Source organism: Sporothrix brasiliensis (genome assembly GCF_000820605.1).
Source record: "Sporothrix brasiliensis 5110 chromosome Unknown Cont12, whole genome shotgun sequence".
Taxonomy (NCBI): Eukaryota; Fungi; Ascomycota; class Sordariomycetes; order Ophiostomatales; family Ophiostomataceae; genus Sporothrix; species Sporothrix brasiliensis.
The window spans coordinates 453,921-474,761 of NW_024467131.1; the positions used below are offsets into that span (position 1 = coordinate 453,921).

The following is a 20,841-nucleotide window of genomic DNA, read 5'->3' on the forward strand; positions in this document are numbered from 1 at the left end:
TAAGGCGCATGCGTTGCGGGAAGGATTCTGTTTCTACTCGGTTTATTTTGTTTCTATCTATTTGTACATTTGCACCACCTCTGTTGTTCGACATTGTTTTGCAAGCTACACCCGCTCACTGCTCTCACCAGAACTAGGTCCATGGCCCCCACCGCGTGCTGCTTTCCGCATGTCTGCAAGAACCAGGGCGTCGCTTCCACTTCCATTTGAGGCGATGCGGGTCCTGCTGCCGGTGCCGGTCTGACGTGTCATGTAGCTCGGATGGGCCAGCAAAAAGACGATCATGACGGCAAGCATCAGCAGGCCGTCAAAGACGTAGAGGAACACCTCGTGGCGCAGGATGTACCCGTCGTTACCCATGAGGTATTCAATCACGCGGAAGACGGAGCGGACGAAAATGAGGGCCGAGGCGACGTAGAGCGCCGTTATCTGGCGCTGCCAGACGGTAGGTCCGCCGGGGATGGTGTCCGCCATGGAAGTGGACGGGCTGCTGCTGCTGCGGCTGCGACGGAGGAAGCGCACGTGGAACACGGCCGCCACAGCCACAAAGACGCCGAAAAAGACGAGCTGGACAAAGAGGCCGGCAAGGATGATGCGCTCGCCGGTGCGGAGGGCCGCGAGCGTGCCGGCGGCCTGGTAGCCGCCACCGCCAGCCTGCAGCAAGAAGGAGAGCACGTCGCCGCAGACAAAGACCTTGGTCAGCCAGCGCGGGGACACGAGGGCGCAGGATTCGCCGTGGACGTGCACGACGATGCGGCCGAGGACGATGTAGATGGAGGCGGCAAACAACGCGGGGGCGACGAGAAGCAGGACCGACTGCAGGATGTAGGGGCCGAGCGCCCACAGGTCGCGAGACGAGAGGATGCGGCCGATATAGCCAGCGATTTCGACTGCCATGTTAGCGACGACGTACGCGGAAGTGGAAGCGGCTGAAAGGGACGAGGCGAGCGGGTTGGACGTACAGATGCCTCCGAGGCAAAAGGGGATGAAATACCACGTCCGGCGGCGCATCGCAATGGCCGCGTGAAGCACGGTGAGGACACCAAACAGACCGACAGCGACCCCGGCCGCCGCAATGCTGGGATCGTAGCGGTACGGGACCCAGGCATTGGGGTCATCCGTGGATGGATGGTCGTTGGACGACATGGCGACAACGAACAGACCGATGCAGTGTTGTCTGGCGAATGCGAATGAAGTGAGAGCATCTTCTTGTTGCTTACTTGTCTGGAAACGGGCTGGCGACGTCTTTTATTGTTGGCGCCGGAACGGGGCGTCGGAACGGGGCGTCGGAACCGGGCGTATTGGACCGTATTGCTGTCCGGCGGTGCTCCGTCGAATACGGCCGTATTCACCGTATTCGACCGTACTCGGGCCGTATTGGGCCCTCTTCTCGGCCGTATTTAAGCTTTGAAGGACCCGCGTTTGGGCGCTAAGCTCTGGGGCTGAGCAGGGGTCGCATATGCGGTGAACGCGCTGTAATTATGTTGTCGCCGCCTGGAAGACATTCCAGCGTCCGTTGACTTTGATGGGCCAAGACACTCCTGACAAAACGTCTCACCGTATTCGTTTGCACAACGACAGACACGGGAGAATGAGAGAATGAGAGAATGAGCCAAACAAGTCCCGATTGCTTGTCGTCGTCTCTTCAGCGGCAAGATGACATCAGCAGAGCGGCCCAGCACGTCGACCACTGGCGGACGAAGAGCACACACCAAATCCCGCCGGGGATGTCTGAACTGCAAAAGACGCCATGCAAAGGTACAAAGCGACGATGGCGAATGAGGCTGGCAAGAGACTGAGACTGGCCTACTAATGTCTGACTTCAGTGCGACGAGAAACGCCCGACATGCATGCGGTGCCATCGCCTGGGCGACGCGTGCATGTGGCCGGCGGTGGCATCGCGCCCGCGCGCATCGCCAACTGGAGCGTCGTCGTCCAAGGCATCGACGCCCGAGACAAGGCGGCCGTCAGCAGCAGATGACCTCATGTCGGCCCTGTCGAGTCTGTACCACGGGTCAGAGGGCGCAGGACATCGAGGGGCGGGACCGGCCGGGTGGCAGGTCGCTGAGGTGGCTGCTCAATCGGCAGGTCAAGTGACAACATCGGCGACACCATCGGCGACAACACCGACACCACCGGCCTTGCCGTTCGAGTTTGATCTCATGGACCTGCGCCTGCTGCACCACTACACGATGCACGTCCACGCGACGCTGGACCCGACAGCCGCGCCCGTGCAGCAGCGCATCTGGCAGGACACGGTGCTGCGCCTAGGCTTCGACCATCCGTTTCTGCTGCGCGGCATCCTGGCCCTGTCGGCACTGCATCTGCTGCTGGAGGCACGCGGCGCGCCCGGAACGGACCGGCGCGGCGACAAGCGAGATCTGACGGCCCTGAAACTGCGGGCAGCGTCCCACGTGGACGCCGCGCTGACAATGTTCCGCCAACGACTCGGCCAGGACGGCCAGCTGCAGCTCCAGCCAGCCGTGCCAGGAGGCACAGGCGCCACAGGACCGGTGGACGGCGACGATGACGCCCCGAGTGCAGTGTTTGTATTTGCTTGTCTGCTGGTCGTGCACAGTTTTGCCCATGCGAAGCTGCTGGGGACGGTCAAGATGCCGTTGCGAGCCGACAACGACAGAGACGACGACCCGGATAACCCCGACGACCCCGACGACCCCGACGACCCAATTAGCGCCCTTGTGGCGTCCTTTCGGCTCATCCGCGGCGTCAACACGCTGCTGCAGCCGCACTTTTTGCGCATCCTGGCAAGCGAGGTCGCGCCGCTCATAGCCAACGCCATGCCGTCATCTTCGTCCTCGTCCGGGCTGACTGGGTCCGTCCACCAAGACGTGCCAGCGTTGGTGCAGCTGCACCAGTGGATTTCGCGCCCAGCAGACGGCGACGCGGATGACATTGACACGTCGTCTGACGCCCACGCCGACGCCCACGCCGTTGACGAACTGCACCGCATCGCAACGACCGTCGACGTCCACGCCCGCGCGGGCCATCGCGGCCAAGCGTCCCTGCTCGCCCTGATGCTCGTCTGGCCGGCGGCCGTCTCCGACGTCTTTATCGACCACGTCGCCCGCCGCCGGCCGCGGAGTCTGATTGTGCTCGCCCACTTTGCCACCCTCTTCCAAACCGGCGCCCTCGCTACCTGCTGGTGGATCACGGGCTGGGGCCGGGCCGTCGTCGAGGCGGTCGAAGCCGAAGTGGGCCGGGCCGGGCAGGGGCAAGGAAATGTGCATGGGCATGTGCATGACGAGAGCAGCAGCAGCCTGCTCTCGTGGCTCGCGTGGCCCAAAGCCGAGATTTTCAGAGAGACAAGCGGGAGGTGAAGCAAATATATTACAGACTGGTATATCTATGGTAGAAAAGGCTAAATGTGGTACAAAAGAGATGCAAAAGTACAAGAGAGAGAGAGAGAGAGAGAGGACAGAGACGGCCATTACTCTGCAGGCACCGCATAGAGCGGCCGCATGTTGCCCAGGCGGTCGCAGGGGCCAAACTTCCACCAGTCGGCGTGGAACCAATAGTGCACATAGCGGAACATCTGCACGACGATCCAGGGGATGGGCGGGAAGGACGCCCAGCGGCCGTCCTCAAAGTGGACGTCGAGGCAGGTAAAGAAGAAAATGACGCCGGTGGTGGCGCCGATGCTGGCAATGGCGTGCTTGGCGAGCTTGGCGCTTTCGGCCGGGAAGTCCTTGAAGCGCTCGGCGCCGTACTTGCGGAGGCCCATGAGCGTCGTGATTTCCTCGGTCAGGTGCTGGGTGAAGACGCCGCCAAAGGCGTCGATGATGGCCCGCAGCGCGTTGCCGTCGTAGACTTCTTTGCCGGCCGCGACGGCTTGGACATAGGCCGTGTACTTTTCGAGGCCGTCGTGGAACTCGTGGTGCTGCGCGACGTTGGTGGCCATGATCCCCGGCTCGCCGGCCATCTTCTCGATGATGGGGAAGAACTGGGTCTCCTCTTCGTGGTGGTGGACGTGCACCACCGTGGCCCAGACCGCGGCGTAGTTGGCAAACGCCTTGACTTCCTGGGGCTTGACGTGCGGCGCCTGCAAGTAGATGGCGTTGATGCCGCGGATGAAGCAGTTGTGGACGGCCGTCATCTCGACTGCCGAGTTGTCAAAGATGTCATTCTGTGTTGTTAGCAGCCGCAATCAACGCAGAGGACAGTGTGCACCGACAGTGTGCACCGACAGTGTGCACCGACAGTGTGCACCCACCTTTGTGTTGATGCCCTCCGGCCGCGGGTCCGGGATGAGCTGAAACGGGTGGTCGGCGTAGACGGGAGCCATGGCGGGCGTTGGTGAAAGGAGCGTGAAACGAAGAATATACCGAAAGACTGAAAAGACGATGTTGACAACAGACGTTGATTACACAATGCGGCGCAGAGCAATTCAACGTTTCTGGAGCGGCATCCATTCTTATTTTATGGCATCTGCTTCGCCGTACTCGTCGTAAGAGGAGGACTGCAGAGACAACAAGGCAGCTCCCCAGAGCGGACTTCGCAGCTTACGGCTGACAAGCGACAGGGTAATTACAGAATACAGTTGTCGAATAATATTCTAATATTCTGCACAGACTCGTACCCTGCTGAGCCCTGGTCCTCTTCTTTGTTCCACTTTTTGACATGGGCGTCCATTGGCCCCTGGCTCCATTCTCACTCTCACGTTGACAGCCCTCCGGTTAGACGACGGTAGTGCTGACATCACGTTGCCGACTGGAAGTCGCGAACAACACATCTTACTGTGCACTTCGTATCGTACTTTATTTCCTTCGTACTCGGTCGGTCTTTCTTGGCTCAGTCCCTGGTGCAGTCGCCCCTGATGCAGTCCTCAGCCTTACATTGTATGCCTGCAGGCGGTGCCTGTGTCACTCTGGTCACAAAGGATTCTGGCCGACGAAGCAAAGCGGACGTCGTGCAGCGACCGCAGAGGCCAGGCTGCGGAAGGGAGGAAGGGACTGTGGTTCGCCCCGGCGTAGGCGGCGACTCCCGCTGTGCCGTTTTCAGAAGGTTCTATGGAGTAATCACGGCAGACAGACCTCCTGCCTCAGTTGGACAACGACCTCTCCCTTTGCTAGCTGTTGGCCTCCTCTTGCGCTATCGCGTCCCTTGTTGTGTTCCGTATTTCAAAGACGTCCAGCGCTGGCCTTTATTGTCCAATCTGCCTCTACAAGATACCGTCAGCACACCTCGCCATCTCATCGTCTCTCGCCGCACTACTCCGTATTGCCGTGTTTGTGCCCACAGAGGCCATTTTGGCCACGTTGCGTTCCGCCAATCATCAGGACACAATTTCAGGCTGACATGGCGTTACGAAACGATGCCTGTGGGACGGCCTCTGGTTCTCTCGGCAGGTAGACGGATGGCCCGCCAGCCAGGCGTCTGGTAGGGCGGATCCAAGTGGTGAGAAAGTAGACGAAAACGATGTAAGAAAATAAGAGCGGAGGACGACGAGACTCGAGACAGACGCAAACTACCTCGCCGCACACCAAAAATAAACAGTACATTAGGAGAAACAAGGTTCTGGACTGGGCCGATGGGACAATGGAAGAGCGGCTCAGCGGACATGGACGAGAGCCATGCCATTGGAACGAGTGAGATTTTAGTGCGGCTGTGGGCGTGGGCTGTGCTTTTGCAGGCAGGCAAGGCTCGGCTGCAGATACTAGAGTTACGAGGTTATTTCTTGACTGACGAAAAAAAAAAAAAAAAAAAAACCAGAGCGCGGAAAAAAACCGCCGTGTCAAAATGGTACGAAGCAAGATACGCAGTATACGGCCCGTTGTATGAGTTTGTTCATGTGTTGTTCCTTTGGCGTAGTGAATATGCCAAATTTGCTGAAGTAATTTGTGCTGCGGGACGTATATTCAGTTGTTTTGCTATCTGTACGAAGTACAGAGTATTTCCAAAGGAATTACTATCAACGCAGCCGCATTGGGCTCTCTCTCTCTCTCAGCTCGTCCATTGGGCAGTCGTACTTCTCTCTTTGGAGGCTGCTGCGTCAGCTTTGTCAAAGGATTCGTCAGTCTTTCTCACACTGCTTTGGGACATCGTACTCCGCACGTCTTGAACGGTTGTGCCAAGGGTCTAGAAGAAATAAGAAGGTGGAGGCGAGTGAGCGTGAGAAACGGGCATTGTCAGCCGCAGGTCACGTCATCTTTTCTGACAAAAAAACATGTGACGATGAACGAGGCCAGAGGCAGGATACCGACGTCGACGTCGCCATGACCATATCGCCCGGGGGAGGGAGCTTCCGCTGGGAAGAGTCGTCTTGCACCTTGAGGACGACAGGAAAGGAGCCATCCAAGGAGATCTGCCATGTGCCGGTACAGAGGCAAGCCCATCGCCGCGTCCTGTCCAAATGACAAAGGCGGGAGAATTCTTCAAACACGTCGAAGCAAGGCTGTGCAAAACACCGTCGCATGAATGTCGTGTCTCGATGGCATGACAATCCATCACAAGAGCACAAGAGCAACAAACCCCCAAGTCACGGTCCATCTCGATCGATGCGTGATGTCGTCAGACAGTCTGGGGAGAGAGAAAGCATAAACAGTTTGCCTTGGCTGGGCCGAATGCTGAAACAAAATGAGGTTCAGTCGGTCGACCTTCTTTTTTGCTCGATGGTAACTGAAAAATCCAGATTCCCATCGCCATGCGGCCTCGTCATCTGCGACCGGCTAAAATGCAGCATGTTCGAAGACGACGTTGCCAACCAAACAAAACCGCCAAGATGGGCGGGCGTCGTCATTCTATTTTTTGCAGAGGTGAAAAGAAAGACGACGATCAGACGGCAGGCATGTGAATGCCATCTCGAAACAAAATACCAGAGAGTGGGAGACTGGATGGAGATGCAATCGTGACAGGAGAGCACGAGAGACGAGAGACGAGAGACGATAAACACCTGTTGTCGAATGCGTCGTGAAAATGTAAAATCAACGCCAAACAATGAAAAGCAAAAACATAAAAAAATAAAATAAAACAATCATACAAAGGAATGCAAATAAACTTTAAATTCAACAAGGCAGGCTACGTGCATCCGACAACGTGAATCTCCCCAAAGAACAGTTCCAGACGTCTGGGTTGCTCCGTCGTCACCTTCACTGCCGGCTCCGTCGATCAAACCGGGACATCCTTGATCGAGCCCTTCTTCCATCGTCTCGCCACTACACCAAAACTAGCGCATCGAAGTATCAATCGAATCGAAATCAAGCGCAAGGAGCCCAAGGAGCCCCTGCCGTCTGGCTGGTCGGCTGGTCCACGAAATAAAGTCGTCACTGTGCCTCTCAAAAAGGAACCGAAAAAGAAAGCAACACATTCGACCTGATCCTCCACCTCGCATCCTTGCATCTCCAGACCAAACTTTGTCACAAAGCGGTGCTTCTTTTGATCAAACAACAGCGTTGACCATCCCCAACTCTATTCCCACCTACCTCAGTCTCTTCCTCGGCACAGCATGGCCAGCACACTCCTTGCCCTGCTGGCCACGGCGGCCGCGGTGTCGGCGCAGGGGCCCACCAACCCGGCGCCGGCCACAAACTGTGCCGCCCTCAAAGCACCCGCCGTCGGCAATGCCACCGTCGTCTCGCTGCAAGCGGCGACCCGCAATGCCGTCCCCGTGCGCGCCACGAACGGCACCCGTCTGTCCGTGTCGCTGTGCGACGTCAACGTCACCCTGACGCACGGCAACGCGCGCGACCGCGTGCGCGTGCAGGTGTGGCTGCCGTTGGGCGGGGGCAGCGATGGCACCGCGTCGGCGTCCGCGTGGAACGGCCGTTTCCAGGCCACCGGCGGCAGCGGCTTCCAGGCCGGCCTGTTTGACGCGGCCCTGGGCCCGGCCGTGGCCGACGGCTACGCCGCTGCGTCGACCGATGCCGGCGTGGGCACGACCGGCAGCTTCCCCGTGCAGGCCAACACCACGTCGGCCCTCACGCAGCAGCTCTTCACCAACTTCGCCAGCCTGTCCGTGCACGAGATGGCCGTCGTGGGCAAGGCCCTCGTCGAGCAGCTGTACGGCAAGCCCGCCGCCCACTCGTACTTTACCGGCTGCTCCACCGGCGGCCGCCAGGGGTACATGGAGGCCCAGCGCTACCCGGCCGACTTTGACGGCATCCTGGCGGCCTCGCCCGCCATCAACTGGGACCGCCTGCTGGCCGCCATGCTGTGGCCCTTTTCCGCCCTGCAGCAGCAGTTCCCGCTCCAGCCGGACGGCTCCGGAACCGAGGTGCCGCCGTGTGTGCTGGATGCCTTCCAGAGCGGCGTGGTGAGCGCCTGCGACGCGCTGGATGGTGTGACCGACGGCATCGTGACGCAGCCGGGCGCCTGCAAGTTCGACCCGACCACGCTCGTCGGCAAGGCGGTCGCCTGCTCGTCGGCACAACGTGGCGGCGGCGGCGGCGGCGGCAGCCAGCGCGGCCAGAACGGCAGCGCCACGTCCGTCACAATCACAAATGCCCATGCCGCCGTCTTCTCCAAGATCCTCGCCGGCCCAGCGTCGCCCGACGGCAAGGCCCTGTGGTACGGCCTGCTGCCCGGCGCCTCGCCCACCACGCTCGCGTCCACCACGCAAAACGGCACCGCTCCCTTTTCGCTCGCCGCCACCTGGCTCAACAACTTTGTGCTCGCCCTCAACGACCCCCGGAGCAACTTTTCGTCGTTTGGGGCCTCGATGCCGGCGGCGCGCAATCGCCTCGCCAAAAAGAGCACCGACACCACTGCCGTCGCCAATGTCCAGGCCTACACCAACATCTTCCAGCAGTCCCAGTCCCTCTTTGACGTCCAGATCGGCACCGACAACCCGGACCTGCGCGCCTTCCAGGCCGCCGGCGGCAAGCTGCTCTCGTGGCACGGCCTGGCCGACCAGCTCGTGTTCCCCAACGGCACCCTCGACTACCTGCAGCGCACCATCGACCTGCTCGACGCGAACGCGGTCGACTCGTTTTACCGCGTGTTCGTCGCGCCCGGCGTGCAGCACTGCGGCGGCGGACCGGGTGCCGCGCCGTCGGATCCCCTGGCGTCGCTCGTGCAGTGGGTCGAGAACAACAAGGCGCCGGACACCTTGCCGGCCAGGAAGGCGGCAGGTGCAGCTTCCAACAGCACCGTCGCCACCAACAGCACCTCGGCCGCCATCACCCGCAACCTGTGCCGGTACCCGCAGATGATGGTCTACGGCGGCAGCGGCGACGGCCGCCAGGCCGACAACTGGAAGTGTGTCGCGGGGCCGAACCAGCAAGTCATTGCGCAGAAGACGGCCTCCCAGACAACGCCGCTGCTGGCCGTATCAAGCGGGGCCTCCAATGCCGTGTCCTTGAAGGCAGGTGTTGCTTTCGTCGTCCTCGTGCAAGTACTGTCCGCTGTCTTGTAGCCTTTTTCCTTTTGTGCCTTTTCGAGCTTTTTGTGTTGTGTTTGTTCTGCTTGTCCTGGATGACGGCTGATTTTGTCCTTTTTGTATACCAATAATGGAAGGCCCTGTTTCCCTTTTGAAAAAGTTTTTTTTGTTTGTAGCGTCTGCTTTCAGTCTCGCATCTGCTTTCAGTCCCGCATCTGGCGCACGTTCAAATTGACACGCTTGTTGCGCATCCAGCCGCGCCACGCCTCGTATCGCTCGTCCGCGTGCTCACCTGCCGGCCACGCGGCCAGCTCGTCGGGGCACGTGCCCTTGAGAACCTTGGGCACGCCGTGCCATGCAAACCGTGCGTGGCCCGACATGTAGACCGCGTCGCCCGACCGTATCCGGATGAGCACGTACGGCTCCTTGTCCGTGCCCTGCTCGGCCGGGCGGCGTTTGCCCTCTTCGAATTCGGCCGTCGGTGCCGCCATGAACAGCGCGTCGCAGCCCATGCTCAGGCTGATCAGGCCCTTGTCGGTTTCTTCCGAGACATCCCGGTGGATCATCATCGTGTCGCCCGGCGTGTAAAAGTTGACAATCGCTGCCTGCGCGTCGGTCTCCGGGAACAGGCCAGCCAGCAGCTGGATCAAGTCCGGCGGAAAGCTGGGCACCTGCTCCATGTCGTCTCCACCCGCCGTCTCTGGATACACCCGGTTGGTCCAGTCGTACTGTCCGCCCAGCGTCACCCAGTGCAGCCGCTTGTCCAGCACCTGCTGGATCGACAGCGGCCGGTGCACCGACGGGTCTTTGGGCGGGAACGTGCCCGGTCCCTGCAAAACATCGATGCTGTGTGCGTTGGCCGGTGGTGGGTATGTAAAAAAGGACGCCCCGTCCGCCGGGTAGGGCAGCTCGTAGTGGAGGTGCATGTTGGTCTGGTGGCGCCGGTCGGCGAGGTCGCGGTGCACCATGCGGTCCAGCAGGCGTTTCTGCACGCGCAGGGGCACGAGCTTGGGAACAATCAGGAGGCCGGGGAGGAGAGGGTGGGCGTATACAGGATAGTCCGCATTGGATTCTCCGTTCTTGCCGTCCTCCTCTTCGTTGTCCTCCATGTCGCCGTCGACGGGGCTCTTGTCGGCCAGAAACGCAGCAAAGGCTGCCTTGATACGTGTGGCCGGGAGCGTGCTCACCGGACGGAAGGACGGTCGGCCACTTTGTGCCCCATCATCCCCAGCCGGAATCTCGTCAATGTCCTTACTCGCCTCGATGACGGCGACCGTCGACTTGGCGTACGTCTTCCATTTGCTGCGCAGATACTCGGACGGCTGCTCGTGCGCGTCCAACGAGGTAATGTCGATGGTCATAACGGGTAGGCAGGAGGCATCGTCGAGGGAGGGGATCGTCTCTGTGGTTGTGGGGGTCAAAATGCTCACAACTAATGTGTGTTGGTGGTCGCCTGATTTTTGTGATTGTGACTTTTCGTTGCATGATTTAATTCCTATTTTTTAATGCCGCTCTCGACCGCCGCCGGTCGTAGTTGCCCCGCCATTCACTTGCGAGGGGCGCTCGTGGCACGATAAGATAAGAAACAGCCTAATAGAGAGACTGCCACACCAAAACGCGCTCCCGACGCGTCGGGCCAGGGCCAGATCCCTCCAATTCTCATTCGTTACAGCGCTTCATGCCCCTTTTCCCCCGCCACAGAATGCCGCTAAAACCGACCGCTGAACTGCTGTGCCACCCAGCACCGCCATGCAAGGGAGTAAATAAATAAATAAACAACACTGCAAAAATAGTACACCATAAGTTGGCAGCCACGACCCAGAGTGCCACGCCTTCCGATCTCGACCACTCTCAGATGCTGCGACCCTTGCTCCTTCCTCTCCACGCCCAAAACGACGACGACACGACGACTCCAGCGTTTCTGGACTTTTTCGACCATTCTGCCTCACGATCCTCCTTAACGACCGTCGACCACCTCCACTCGGCAGCGCGGCCACCGAGACACACTCGTTCTATCCGTCCCCCGTTAGTCGCCAAGGCCCAGCGCGTCCCCTCGTTTTCTTCTTTTCTTCTTTCTTCCTCGCCTGCTTCCCGACGACGCCGCCGTGAGAGACCATACAACTCGAGCGACTGTTAACGCCACGACATTTCATCCCTTCCGAACACCCATCACGACATGGCCCTTGGCCTCTAGAGAGCGTATCCCGCAGACCTTTTTGTATCCATTGTACTCCCTTGCTTCGTTGCACCGCCTCTCTTTTCGCTCCCGCAACAACACTCACCGCCATGGATAATTACCAGAAGCTGGAAAAGGTCGGCGAGGGTGAGTACAGTCCTCAGAATGGCGAAGACGGAACGGTGTGGGGATAGAGAACAGACGTCTGACTACCGTTCCATACAGGCACGTACGGTGTTGTCTACAAGGCCCGCGACCTGACGGCCGGCGGACGCATCGTGGCGCTGAAGAAGATCCGGCTCGAGGCCGAGGACGAGGGCGTCCCATCGACGGCCATCCGCGAGATCAGCCTGCTCAAGGAGATGCGCGACCCCAACATCGTTCGCCTCTACAACATTGTCCACGCCGAAGGCCACAAGCTGTACCTCGTCTTTGAGTTTCTGGACCTCGACCTCAAGAAATACATGGACTCCCTGCCCGTGTCCGACGGCGGTCGCGGCAAGGCCCTGCCCGAGGGCACCGGCACCCGGCTGCACACGCTGGGCCTCGGCGACGACATCATCAAGAAGTTTATGAGCCAGCTCTGTGCCGGCATCCGCTACTGCCACAGCCACCGCATCCTGCACCGCGATCTCAAGCCCCAGAACCTGCTCATTAACAAGGAGGGGAACCTCAAGCTCGCCGACTTCGGCCTCGCCCGCGCCTTTGGCGTCCCCCTCCGCACCTACACCCACGAGGTCGTCACGCTGTGGTACCGCGCCCCCGAGATTCTGCTGGGCGGCCACCAGTACTCGACCGGCGTCGACATGTGGTCCGTCGGCTGCATCTTTGCCGAGATGGCCATGCGCAAGCCGCTCTTCCCCGGCGACTCGGAAATTGACGAGATCTTCAAGATCTTCCGCCTGCTGGGCACGCCCACCGAGGACGTGTGGCCCGGCGTGACGACGTATCCCGACTTCAAGGCCTCCTTCCCGCGCTGGGTGCAGGACACCGAGACGCCCATCTGCCCGACGCTGGATCCCATGGGCCAGGAACTGCTGGAGCTGATGCTCGTGTACGACCCGGCCAGCCGCCTGTCCGCCAAGCAGGCGTGCAACCACCCGTACTTTGACGATCTCGAAAAGGCGCTGCCCGGCACGGCCGCTGCCGGCGCGCGCCAGCACACGACGACGGCCGCAGCAGGCGGTGCCTACAACGGCAGCGGATACCACTAGCAAGGGGTCCTCTGCTAAAAGCGTCGAGTCGAGAGAACGGACGCACGGTCAACCCCCTGACTTGTTTGCTTATATATCTTCATTGTTGCATGTTCCATTGTGTTGTCTTGCCCTTTACTATTTCCTGTTGTTCCTTCGTTTTGTTTTGTATTTTTCTTGCTTTTTACTCTGTCTTCACTATCAACTCTGGAAAGAGGTGCATTCGGCGTTTTTACTTCTCTTTCTTCTTTGGCATGGGAAGGGGTGGGCAGAGCGGGCGACAGACGACTTAATCCTCAAGAGCTGGAGAGATAAGGATCGAGAGCACGTCGTAGAAGATGAATTGACAAAAAAAAATCTTGCAAACCAAAACAACAAGGCGCACCTCACAGCCCGATAACCGCGTGCGTGTAACAACTTCGGACTGCATGCTTGCCACGACATGTGCTAGACACGACGTGGAGCCTTTCCTGTGTGCCAGAGAGATTAAAGAAGACGAAGGAGGACAACAAAATGCAAGCGGCTTTCGGTGCTCGACCTTGCAGTAGAGGACGGGCATACATGAGACCGTAGCGATGGTTCTTTGCAGGCTGGTGTTCCAATGAATTAAAGCAAAATAGAAAGAAAACAAAACCGTGCCACCTCCACCTTCCACCTGTCCTTTTTTTGGTCTCGTAGCGACAGGCAAAGGGACAACAGGCACTGTGCTACATGATATCTCACGACGATGACACCCGCTTGTCTGCACTTCCATCCGGCCTCACCCTTGCGCAATTGTTCAGAGTAGCAAAAAGGCGCCTCAACTGAGACGAACATACGCCAATGTCTCTCCACAGACACCAGCATAGGCGAACGTCAAAGAAAAGAGCGAGCCGTCGGGAGCGGCTGTTACTGCACACGACATACACGGCAGCCACAGCAGCCTTGGAAGTTACAGGAAGTTAAAGGAAGTTACGGGACGTTACGGATAGCACGATAGATTGAACCAGCCGTAGCTGTCGCGTATCGAAAGAAAAATGGCGCGCACCATATCCAGTTGGGGCTGCAAAGGGGCTACAGAAGGCCACAAAACCTCCTCCTCTCCACCATGCCTGAGGAATGTTGACCTTTTGCACACGCTGTCTCACCCGCCACATCATTTTTACCAAGAGCTAAACTTGTGCGTGGGAGGTGGGTGGCGGGCAACTAGAGACAGCTACAGAAACCAGCATTCCTTAGAGAGGGTGGAGCTGGGGGGGTGGCAAAGCGACGAAAACGTTCTTCGTATGGGGGGTGGGTGTCTGGTGTGTACGGAGGCAATTCACGTCGGCTAGACCACAGTTTTCGAGATTGAGTTGTGCATAGTTTTTTGCTGTTCATCGACACATGCACAACATCACGATGCAAGATCTTGATTAACTGAAGGAATAGCGGTAAAGACCGACAGCCGGACGACTGCGGAGGACAGACGTAGGGGCGAGAGACGAGAGAAATGCAACGTGGGAATAGATGGCCGATGCACAGAATCGCCTTGACGGCAGCCGGGATGGCCCTTCCTCTTATCCAAAATACGCGAGACAGTGCAGGAATCAACCCTGTTCACAATGCAGTGTGGCATTCGTGTGGTTCGTAGATTCTGTATTTGTTGACTTTGTCGGCCGAAGGCCAGCCTCGAAGACAGGATATTCCCTGTAGAGAGCAGGTTGTGCTTGCTACACTTTGCGACCTCGTGTTTCTTGAATATTTGCGAGGCATGAACGATCAATGACCGCGGTTTACCTCTTTTTTGATTTATTGAATATACCGAGACAACATCTGGGGTCCAGCAGTCTGGAGTCGAGATCGTACGCCCAAGTGTAAGGTTCTCATTTATGGTTTAAAAAAATTGATTGTGTTACGCTCTTTTGTTTTCATAGTTTGAATTTCTCAAGAAAATTATACTGTAATCAGAAAATAGTGGGTTTCGTTTTCCTTTCTTTCTTGTTTCTTTTTTTTCTTTTTTTTTTTTTTTAAAATTTTTACATTATTAACGTCTTCCTTTCGACTTATTTTAAATGCGATTAGAAAGACTCTCGCATTTCATTATGCTGAAATATCGAGCGGGTCCCTATAATATCTCTATTTGTCGATGTAATAGCTCACGATATCAACATTTGACAAATGAGACTGTATCTCCGTATCTCGACCTTTGATGCGTCGCCCAAACAGGTAGGTGGTAAACAAACAAATTTTGTCTTTTTATAGAACCTACTCACTCCTCCACGCCGCACGGGATGTGCCGCCTGCTGACCCTACGCCCTACATCAACACCGTTAATTACATCTTTCTTTCATCTACGACAAAAACCTGTGCCACATGTCGGCATACGACAGAACACACCAAACAAGACCATGAGCCCCCAACAACAACAGGGTTTGTGCTTCTGATTTCAGAGATTGCAGGCGGGTTGCTGATGTGTCGTCTTTCAGTGCCGACCATACCCTGCCCCTGTTTGTTATGTCTTTCCTTGTACTCTGTTTGTCTGTAGACTGTCTGGAAACGTCTGTATTTTTAGATCACCAAAGAAAGGAACAAGGATGCAGTTGGTTGCCCGAGCGGTTTACCGTGGAACCGATCTGGTTTGTCGAGACGAGTCCGTCGTACTCCGTACCGAGACACCATTTTACCTTGGAAGGCCGTGTTCAGGGTCGTTTGAAGGTCGCTGTGGGATATTTTCAGGACATTTGTTTATTTCCGGCAACGGCAGACTCTCCCGCAGCGCCTCCCGAAATTGGCGGGACTGTTAAAGAAAGTGTACAATGAAAGGCTGTTGACCATTTCGCTGTATCCTATGTGTCCCAAAAATAAACTCGCTCGCACATGCCACAGTGTACGCTGGGCAAAGACAAAGGAAATGTGAGCGGCAGCACGATGCGGCAGCTGTCGCCAATGAGAGGGCCTGCCCGCCACGCGATCACTGCCGCTGGCGCCTGCTGTTTTCCTTTGGCGCTGTGCCTTGGCACTCCGTTCTCATTTGGCCCTTGCTGACCATTCTTTGGGAGGCATCTATTTTGAAATGTATTCCATTGTTTTCTTTTCAGTGCTTCCTGGCGCTTGCCAGGCGCGCCTAAGACGGAAAGGATGTGAGCTATGAGAATTGTTCTTCTGGTGATGCTGGCCACGTTATGGCCGTTTCACGACAATGGTTCACATGGGGGGACAGGCCCTTCGCGGCTGGCTGCCCGTTTCGTGAAGCGCCGTGGTCTATTTCTGGCGACACTTTGTCGCTGTGCGCCTCCCACCACAGTTTTGGAGTGCGTATCGTAATTCACATCCGTGCATCGATGTGCCCTTGTTCTCGAAACCAAAACGGAGCCCTTGGAGGCGATGACGAGGAATCGTTTTTTCTTTTCTTGCATTGTCCTTGTTTTGAAACGGGGGTTGTTGACGTAGAAGCTGCGCCACAGACGAGGAGCGTGGACAGGTGCCAACGGGAGTGCATATTACATGACGAATACGGTCGGGCGGCAAGACGAAATGTAATGATTCTGTGTTGGGACTTGCTATTTTCCTTTCTGAACGTGATTCTCAACTAGATCGCTTTGCTTTCTTTGATATCAACCATGCTGTGACCTTTTCTTCTTCGTCTGCTATTGGGTCTCCTCGATCGTCTTGTAGTCCGATTCCTTGTAGCCCTGGTTTGCTGGGACGTTAGCGGTGGCAGCAAAACAACATGGTATGCCCCAGAACGTACTGTACGGCTCATATTTGGCCAGTTCATCCCAGTTCTTCTCCATGAGGAGCTGGGATGCCCGCTCCAACGAACCCTGTGGTAGGTAGATGCTGTGCTGGACGCCGTGGTCGTCGTTGTAGGTCAGGCAGTTGGGCTGGACCGACCGAGTGGGCCGAGGGATGTTGGCGAAGTCGATGGGGGTGTTTGTAGACATGTTGTAAAAGTTGGCGTGGAATTAATGTGTGATTGTAAAGATCTGTTGACGATGCGATGCCGTATTCCATTTTTGGCAACATCAACTGCGTGCTGCCTTGCCGTAGCAGTGACGTATGTCCTGTTTAGGCAGCCTCGCTCCCCTCCTTCCTTTTTCTTTCCCTCCGCCATCCCACCCTCGCACCTTCCCTCTTTGTGCCGTCTCCCTACGTCACATGAGCAGAACGCAATTCTGGACTGTGCATTGATCGAGCAGGATACAGTAAATTGCCGTCCAATGTCTATATTCTATCGTATTCCATATTGTTGACTGTTGGCAGAGTCTCGTGACTTGGCAGTCCCAGCTGTGTCGATGCGGCAGTGTTGTCTTGGTTTTGACCTGTGGATTCCAGCATTTACAGTAGAGGGCTAGCCTCGGCCTTCCACAGCCAATCACGGCTGGGCTGCCTCTGCACTTCAAATCCCACGGCAGCCACCAACGTCTTGATACTCGAGTCTGGTGGTCAATTTGTCCCTCGCCAAGCAGATGCGACGGCGCCACCGGCAGAAGAGCGAGAAGGAAAACAACACACACACACACACACACAAAAACGTGCGCCCCGACGTGTGGAGAGACAATGGGACAATGGACGACGTGTGACGTGATGCCTCGGAATAGACTCGTATACAAGCGAGTGCCACAGGAACCAGGAACGTATTTTGGACCTTTTGGATTTACCCCTACTCTCAGCCACCAGCGTATGCCGTCGGTCGGCTCACAAAACCATCAAAGACGACGGCGTCGATGACAACACTTCTCTGGCCCTAGTGCTGCAGCGCTCAGGAGAAAGACGATGCCAGCCGCCGCAGAGAAGGGCTGGCGGAGACAGTGCCTGTGTCTTGGGACCGTCTAGACCGTCTAGACCGTCTGGCCCAATACGTCGAGATCAGACGAGGAGCAAAAATGATGGCGAAACTGCCAAGTTTGATTGCTCTTGTAGTCTCGTGAAACTGCTGCTGCTGTGGACCTGACGAGGCACTCTGGTTGACAATCTACGACACGTCCCGTGACAAGACGGCCGAGACTGTCAGCAGGCTCCAACCCGGGATTGTGATGTCGTCACCAGACGGTCAACCGACTACCCGTTTTCCATTTCGCGGTATGCCGTACTTTGCACCCTCCTCTCTCTTCTCTCTCTCAACAAGAGGGTGGGCAAGCAATTTCGGTCTGCACGGTCATGCGCCAGACTGGAGGGTGGGTGTGCACTTTGACGATGCATTATCGTAGCAAGGGATGGTTTATGAGTATCTTACTTTTTCTAAAGTGCTTGCAGCTGGCGATGCTGTACTCGGTGCACCCTATGGCTCCAGCTGGTTTAAAGTGAGACATTCCGTCCAGAAAAGGACAATGTGCTGCGAGAAACTGCGCCGGCACCCCTCGTAGCGGCATTTTTGGGCCTTTGTAGTAGGGCATAGGCTGCACCGCGTTTTTCAGCGATCAGCATCCCTCTCGTGACTGCTGTAGACACGCCGTTACGGTCCATGTCGAGCACTGACGCAGGGCCCACAGCACCCACAGCACCCACAGCACCCACAACACAATGCACAACGCACTGCGCGGGGCACATCACATCACTTTGTCTGATCCTTGATGCCGGCCCTCCCCTGAAGCAGATCATCTACGCTTGTCTCTGCCTCTCTGCCCTCTTATCGTCGATCCTGCGCACTGGGCGTAAGTTGGTAGAGGCCTGAGGAGGCCTGCGACTAGCCGACGACAAAAAACCTGAACAGTTGCTCGTTTCTTCCGCATCAACTTCCGATCCACCAACACCAAGGACCGCGATACAGCATCTTTTGTGTTTTGGTCCTTTTCTAGTCTGTCCCTTTTCTTGTACAGCAAAACAGACCTGGCCGCCGAACATTTTCTCTATTCGCCCCTGTATCTGCCCATATCCCCCACTGAAAAATGTTGCTCTTTCCTTTTTCTGGCCATTTCCACCTGTCCACCAAAAGGACTTGAAAAAGACTTTCAAAAAAAGAAAAGAAAAAAGCAGCAAAACAGGTATGTCATGAAATTTGATGTCTTTCCCTGGGCGCCCACCTACGGCGCGCATGTGCAGGGTGCATGACAGGCCAGGGGGGCGAGAAAAAGAAAAGCAATTGTCAAAGTCGTTCGGCTACTTGCGTTTTCCCCTCTCTGTGTGTATCTTGGCTGTCACTTTCATTCCTATCTTTGCATCCGCCCCCCTGAAAAGCGATGCGGCGGCTCGGCCGGCAGACGAGAAACTGAGGGAGCCACGACGGGTTATTTACGTACGGACCAGCCGTCGGCAAAGCAGCCCACTGCAGTCCACTGCAGTCTACCGTAGTCTCGTCCACCGATGCATGTCTCCTTTTGCGGACGGTGCACAGCACAGGGACTACTGGGCTCTCTTCTTTCTTCTTGAGTTTTGTTCCTGGACCATACCCCTCGTCTCCGGCCGTTCCTGGTTCCTGGTGTCCCTGACTTGCCTCCCTCCCTTGGCTCACGATCCTACGCCCTCTCGATAGCCATTGTGGACTCTGTGCAGCCCTGCGTTTGCTTAGCTTTGGAATCTGGCCGATTTTGGCTTTTTAGCGGTGCCCGCACTTTGGCAACGTGAGGGGGAGAACAGATATTGGTACTTTGGAGACCGCTAATGACAAGCTGCGGGGCGACAGAAACCTATACTTCTCTACGCACATCTCGTGTGTACGCTCGACGGCAATCCCTTGCGTCAGTTGTTTGTGTTTTTCCGTCGTTTCTTTTTGTTCCATGATAAACGATATTCTCTCATGTGCTGCTTACACTCAGACCATACTCAAATACGCATAGGAAAAGGAAAAGCGCAGCTCCGTATTCCGTTGATACTGTAACACTCCGTATGACGAAACACGTCTACCCTATTATTATTGATATTATTATTGACGTGTATCTTATTATTACGGAACAAACGGCGGCCGGACGGTTTGTTTACCACGTCTTTGTTTCGCGGCCAAATGGCCCAGGGTCAAATGTCAACTACTACGATAGTCAGGGGCTACAAGAGGCGAAAAATATCTTGGCCTGTTGGCTGTCAGGCGTAGATTGGTGTCTAGACGATGACAATGGACTGATAGGTCCTTTTGCTTACCACTAGGCCGCCCCTCAAAATGACAAAAGCAGAGAGACGACGTAGGCAGGTAACTTGCACAGGAAGAGAGCACTGGTTCAAGCGATACAAGGCGTGGACCCATGCTCGCCACAGTGTTTCGTGTTTCGTTTGTTTCGATTGTTTGCATTTGGCCCGGTTTGGTACCACGTACGACATACCGTCGTAATATCGTCACCATCACTTGTTTCATTGTTTGGCCTCGTCACAAAGCAGAGCACAGCCAGCCGTATCGTCGAGCCTCTGTGCGTCCCGTTTTTCACCGACCTATTGATTGCCGGACGCAGCCGTCCTCTCTTTGAACGACCGGCCATTCCGGCCTCTTTGCTCCTTTTGGCTCGCACGCATCTACCAGGATGCACCACGTAAACATGCGAGGCAGCCTGGCAGCAAAGTCAGGCTCAAGAGACGGACCAGCAGAATTAACAAAAAAAAAAAAAAAAAAAAAAAAAAAAAAAAAAAACGGTCAAGATCTTGAATTGCGTCGTCGACTGACAGCCAATCGTCCAGAACGGATCGTTGGAGAGGATCGAGCAGCACGCACCATTGGCTCGAAGCGGGGTTTTCAGGGACAGAGGACAGCCAGTGAGTGGCAGAAAAGGGCAACAGGAGGAAGGGAAAGGGGCTCGAGGGGTTGCTGACAGGTGCATTTTGGTGCATTTTGGTGCATATGGTGCGTTTGCGCAGGTTTGAATGGGTTGCAATTGCCAGGGGGAATGGGGGCGGGCCTTGCGCAAAGCCGACGATCTGATCCTCTTTGAAGGAGAGGCGGTGAAAGGCCCCGTCGCCGCTTCAGGAAGCTGTGCGTCGTTAATGGGCGGATGGAGCTACCTCCGTACGAATTATTATCGACGGCCTCTGTGCGCCGCCATTATCGAGAGCTTGCACATGAAACGGGAAGCAACCAGAAGGCGAAGAGACAAACAGCGCAGGGGCGCTCAACCAATGACGAGCCGACAGTGGCTTTTACTTGCATCCATGCTCTGATGCCTCTACGACGTATCTGACAAGGCAACAAGACCTGCCAACGCACACATATGCAGCCTCCTTGCCATTCATTTCGCTCATTTCGGCGCATGTCGTCT

The 20,841-nt window shown here is 56.5% G+C and overlaps 5 protein-coding genes across 5 annotated transcripts; 3 read left to right on the plus strand and 2 right to left on the minus strand.

Annotated features, from left to right (window-relative positions):
- Positions 1 to 105: 105 nt before the first annotated feature.
- SPBR_03973 (RTA1 like protein) lies at positions 106 to 1,146 on the minus strand (the record flags this gene model as incomplete). The annotated part of the gene is made up of 1 exon (XM_040762261.1): positions 106 to 1,146. The coding sequence occupies one exon, from the start codon at positions 1,144 to 1,146 to the stop codon at positions 106 to 108; it is 1,041 nt and encodes a 346-aa protein (XP_040623306.1).
- Positions 1,147 to 1,850: 704 nt separating this feature from the next.
- SPBR_03914 (uncharacterized protein) lies at positions 1,851 to 4,156 on the plus strand (the record flags this gene model as incomplete). Its single annotated transcript, XM_040762202.1, has 2 exons — positions 1,851 to 3,334; positions 3,460 to 4,156. 2 exons carry the CDS (start codon positions 1,851 to 1,853, stop codon positions 4,154 to 4,156), a joined length of 2,181 nt encoding a protein of 726 aa, XP_040623307.1.
- Positions 4,157 to 7,462: 3,306 nt separating this feature from the next.
- Positions 7,463 to 10,704, plus strand: SPBR_03894 (uncharacterized protein; the record flags this gene model as incomplete). Its single annotated transcript, XM_040762182.1, has 4 exons — positions 7,463 to 9,323; positions 9,542 to 10,203; positions 10,243 to 10,620; positions 10,645 to 10,704. 4 exons carry the CDS (start codon positions 7,463 to 7,465, stop codon positions 10,702 to 10,704), a joined length of 2,961 nt encoding a protein of 986 aa, XP_040623308.1.
- Positions 10,705 to 11,620: 916 nt separating this feature from the next.
- Positions 11,621 to 12,724, plus strand: SPBR_03967 (cyclin-dependent kinase; the record flags this gene model as incomplete). Its single annotated transcript, XM_040762255.1, has 2 exons — positions 11,621 to 11,657; positions 11,736 to 12,724. The coding sequence occupies 2 exons, from the start codon at positions 11,621 to 11,623 to the stop codon at positions 12,722 to 12,724; spliced, it is 1,026 nt and encodes a 341-aa protein (XP_040623309.1).
- A 3,587-nt stretch (positions 12,725 to 16,311) lies between these two features.
- On the minus strand, positions 16,312 to 16,608 carry SPBR_04022 (uncharacterized protein; the record flags this gene model as incomplete). Its single annotated transcript, XM_040762309.1, has 2 exons — positions 16,312 to 16,364; positions 16,416 to 16,608. 2 exons carry the CDS (start codon positions 16,606 to 16,608, stop codon positions 16,312 to 16,314), a joined length of 246 nt encoding a protein of 81 aa, XP_040623310.1.
- Between the last annotated feature and the right edge of the window lie 4,233 nt (positions 16,609 to 20,841).